Genomic DNA, 5,000 nt, shown 5'->3' on the forward strand with positions numbered 1-5,000 from the left:
CGCACATTTGCGACTCGTGAGATATTCTCATGTCAGACGGTAGCCTAATCAAGCTCGCGGTTGTCGCGCTTGGGTTTTTTTTCCCAAACTGAATTAATTTCGATTTGTAACTCCTCTGGCATTTTAACTCCGAGAACAACTGCCAGGTGTAGGCCAAATCGCCGTGTGCCAGTGCTGTAGGTTCTAGTAGATATCCAGCCTGGCTCTGCTGAGGGCTGCTGTGCGCAGAGCTCCTCCCTCTCTTAAAGGAGCCGCTGCTCTTTTTAACAGTCAGTGGCAGAGTCTCTCTCTCTCTCTCTCTCTCTCTCTCTCTCTCTCTCTCTCTCTCTCTCTCTCTCTCTCCATTGGAAACGCTGAATTGTTGTGGTAATTTTGTTTAAATATTAAATGTTTAAATGTTTGATAGATTTATCTGTATTTGCCTCTCTACAACTTATAGTGCTGTTCATTTTGAAATTACAGTATCTTATAACTGTAAATGCTTCCTAACATATTGGACACACTTTACACATATTGCAGTGATTTTTTTTCATCACCAAGTATCAACATGACCAATTTTTGAAGATGAGATGGATTTTGGGAAAAAAAGATGAGCTCTGGTCTAATGCGCCATCTGTCTTAAGAAACCTCAAGGTTTTTGTTGGCATTATTTTGGTAGCGTGCCTATTCTGAATGAGCCATTTTGATATAGATTAATCTAGATTAATCTAGATTAATTTCATAATTACAGTGAGATTAATCTAGATTAAAAAAATTAATCTATGCCCACCCCTAATATATATATATATATAAACAATCAGGGAAGCCTACAGGGGGTACAAAGGGGCCAGTTTTCCAGGGCCCTGTGGGGGGGGGGGGGGGGGGCTGTCTGTGTCTTCAAGACTGATGTTTTTTCCCATTTGTTAAGCACTTTGAGTTGCATGCCTTGTATGATACAGTGCTTTGAGTGGGGGGGGGGGGGGATTGGGAAGTGCAGGCTGTGTGAAAGCTGATCATAATTTCTTCACCTGAATAATAAACATGACACAAAGGCAGACAGATAGGTAGACAGACAGGCAGAGAGGCAGACAGACAGACAGACTAACAGCAGACAGAGAGACAGGCCGACAGACAGACAGATAGACAGACAGACAGACAGACAGAGAGACAGGCCAACAGGCAAACAGACAGAGAGACAGAGAGACAGACAGACAGACAGAAAGACAAAGACACAGACAGACCGACAGACAGACAGAAACAGACAGACAAACTAACAGCAGACAGACAGACAGGCAGACCTACAAACAGACAGACAGACAGACAGACAGACAGACAGACAGACAAACAGACAGAAAAAGACAGAAAGAAAAAGACTACCAAGCTGTATTGTAGTGTATTGTATTGTAGTGTAGTGTATTGGCGTTAAGACTACCAAGCTGTATTGTAGTGTATTGTGTATTGTAGTGTATTGTCTCTGACCTGGAGGAAGACAGACATGGCGGCGATGATGCGTTTCTCCTGGATGGCTGCACTCAGGCTGTCGAAGTCGTCTGGGTTGTACATGTAGATCTGCATCTGGAGAGAGGAGAGGAAGAGGAGAGGGAGAGGAGAGGAAGAGGGGAGGAGAAGAGGAGAGAGGAGGAGAGGAGAGGAGAGGAGAGGGGAGGGGAGGGGAGGAAGAGGAGAGGAGAGGAGAGGAGAGGAGAGGAGAGGAGAGGAGAGGAGAGGAGAGGAGAGGAGAGGTAAGGAGAGGACAGGAGAGAGGAGAGGAGAGGAGAGGAGAGGAGAAGAGAGGAGAGAAGAGGAGAGGAGGAGAGGAGAGCAGAGAGGAGGAGAGGAGACGGGGAGAGGAGAGGAGAGGAGAGGAGGGAGGAGGAGAGGAGAGGAGAGCGGAGGAGAGGAGAGGAGAGGAGAGGGGAGGAGGGGAGAGGGAGAGGAGAGGAGAGAGGAGAGGAGAGAAGAGGAGGAGAGGAAGAGGAGAGGAGAGGAGAGGACAACGCGAGAGAGCGAGAGAGCGAGAGAGCGAGAAAGCGAGAGAGAGAAAGAGACAGAGACAGAGACAGAGAGGGAGAGCGGACAAAAATGAATGTGGATCACGCTGTGATTCAGTCAGCAGTCCGGCAGGCATAGCCTATGAGCATACAGCACGAGGCGAGCAGTGTTGCCAGATGTGTCTGACCAAATCCCGCCCAAAAGGTTCTGAAAAACCGCCAAAATTCGCTAAATTCCGCCCAAATTCAACAAATTACATTGACATCTATAGTCTACTTGCCAGCCCATAGGGCCCTATAGTGAACCCGGAAATGTTTGGTACCCCAAAGTTTTTTGATGGAAATGTATAGTATAGGTCCCCAGTACATAGAAACTGCCGGATGCTACTTTGTAAATGTTGAGCAATTTTTTTTATTAGCATAATTAGCATAAATTACCATAATCGCCTTTATGGCCTTATTACAGGATCAGTTTGACCAATCTACACAATCTTGGTGTGGTTTTGGGGGTTTTGGAGGATGCTGAATTCATTTGTGACATTTTTAAATGCCTGTCAGATTCAAAATGCCTCTTAATGTCAAGGGTAGACACATGTTATGCCTTTATCAGCTGATTTTGGCAACGTTTTTGGGTAATTTACATACCATAAACCTTACTTATTTAATTTATTTCTACCCATGGCCCTACTATATAAAGTAGATGAGCTACATCTATTGCCAAAGACATAGAATTAAGGTAGAGACTTGAGGTGCTGTAGTACAGCGGATGTGGAAAGTGAGTGAGGTCCTTATTTTCAGGAGTTTATTTTATGCAATCATATATGAAACATTTCATGGTTTGTGCTAACTTCAGTTAGGTATTTTAGTTTGAGGATCACTTGGTTTTTTTCTCACTTTTTGGAGGGGGGGGGCACTATTGCATGTGTATTTTTATTAGCATAATTAGCATAAATTAGCATAAGCGCCCTTATGGCCTTATTACATGATCAGTTTGGCCAATCTACTCAATCCTGGTGTGGTTTTGGGGTTTTTGGAGGATGCTGAAGTCACTAGTGACTTTTATAAAATGCCTGCCAGGTTCACAATTCCAGTCCATATCAAGGGGGGGACTTGATAAGCTGATTTTGGCAATATATTTGGTGAAATACACACCTATTTTTCACCAAATGTAGAGAATAGAATGAATAGATAATAGATGATAATGCAGGTCAAGTGCCATTCAAAATGTGCAAAGCCACTGTACAGAATTTTTTTTATCACAATAAGAGAAAAAGCAAATTAAACTAAAAGAATAAAATAATAAACAAAGTAATTATAGCAATATAATTTCTTAGAGCATACATTAAAAATTGTATTGGAACACCATGTAACAAGGGTGCAATGATTAGAAATTGTTCTCTATCAAAGAAGTATGACCTAAACCAAGAGAGTAAAGGTAAAGCCCCTTTGATGCCTACATATGATACGTAGACATATATCAATTACAACAGTAAGAACACATACAACACAATAACTCACAACTTGGGCTGGTTGCTATGCTAGCCAGCATCCGTAACTATGACACTGTATACATAGCTTCTCTACAGAGCCATCATCATCATCGTCATTGTCTTCATCTGTTATGGTCTCTTCTTCATAACAAGCAGGTGTGATCCAACTTGCATTAGGGTGCTGACCAGAAGCATCTGGTAGCATATGTTGAAGACAATGTTGTTGAAAGAGCCAATTCTGTGAGCTATGAACGCTGGGGTGATGAAGCAATCTACCCATAGCCGGTTCATGAGCCAGGCCTGATTTAAGATTGAGGTCATACCTCCATATGCAGTCCCTATGAGCTCCTCCAGGCCAGTTAAATTAATCATATGACCGAATGAGCCAATGAATGACAGGAGGGTCTGCATCATCCCAGGTCTCTGTATGACTGATCATTGTTGTGGATCACGCCATTTGATCTGACAGACAATCATGTACAGCTTCATTTTAAAAAATCCTGTATGTTACTGTAGCTCATGCCAAGGTTCTTAAGTGAGTATCTAGGTAGGTATGAAATGGTACTAATAACTATATGTCCTTGCTGACTTGAAATGTCCTGAGTTTACTAAGTAGGTGAAGTAGGTTTTTTAAATATCAAGTCCACGTGCTGTGAGAAAGACAGGGAGGTGTCCATTTCGGTGCCTAGGTACCTAAAAACTTCCACTTACTCCACTGTCTGTCCTTGGATGGAGAGTGGCTGGAACAGAGTTGATGTCTTGTCTCTGCCCCCAGCTCCTTTGTCTTTGAGACATTCAGCTCAAAGGAAAGTTCTACAAAAGTTTGGCGCTGGTTGTCAACTACCTCCAGGTAGCGATTTGGAGCATCAGGGACAGACATATGTGCCACCAAGTCAATGTCATGAGCATATTTACCCCATTGAAAAATACTTGCTGTGGTCTGTCCAGCAAAAAATATTTAATACACTGGGTAAGTGCTGGATGGATCTGAAGGTTGGAGAGCTGCTGGAGGAGTGTGTCAATATGCACAGTGTTGAATGCAGAGGAGAAGTCTGTGAACAGGATCCTGGTGTGTGGGTGTATTGAGTCCAGGTTCCTGGCTACTGTGTCCAGAAGTGAGAGGCTTGCATTCTCCACACCGGCATTCCCTGTAGGCGAACTGGTGTGGATCCAGCTGGTCTGACACCATAGAGGAAAGAAGGCCACACATCAATCTCTCCATACACTTGCACAGCACAGATGTTAATGCCACTGGTCTGTAGTCCTGGAGATCTTTAGCAGTTGACTTCTTCGGGATGGGGATGATGGTGGATTCTCTCCATTGGTCAGGGGTCCAGGAGATGCTGAAATAGCGTGGTGAGAACACCACTCAGCTGGATGAAGCATTCTTTCAGTTCCCATTTGTCCCAGTCATTGAGTGAGATGGATACAGAAGCACTGGATAAAACCATGAAGCCCAATATACACAAAGAGGATGAGGAGGGACAATGTTATGAGAAAACTCTAACTCACTCACCACAGACTCCACAACCCTCCACCA

The 5,000-nt window shown here is 43.8% G+C and overlaps 1 protein-coding gene across 1 annotated transcript in view; it reads right to left on the reverse strand.

Moving 5' to 3' along the window:
• ca16b (carbonic anhydrase XVI b) overlaps positions 1-5,000 on the reverse strand; it is a 178,774-nt gene that overhangs the window by 100,357 nt on the left and 73,417 nt on the right. The window contains exon 5 of the mRNA XM_063216202.1: positions 1,459-1,554. Coding sequence (XP_063072272.1) covers positions 1,459-1,554 — 96 coding nt within the window. The remainder of the gene's footprint in view (positions 1-1,458; positions 1,555-5,000) is intronic.

Source organism: Engraulis encrasicolus, chromosome 14 (genome assembly GCF_034702125.1).
Source record: "Engraulis encrasicolus isolate BLACKSEA-1 chromosome 14, IST_EnEncr_1.0, whole genome shotgun sequence".
NCBI classification, from domain to species: domain Eukaryota; kingdom Metazoa; phylum Chordata; class Actinopteri; order Clupeiformes; family Engraulidae; genus Engraulis; species Engraulis encrasicolus.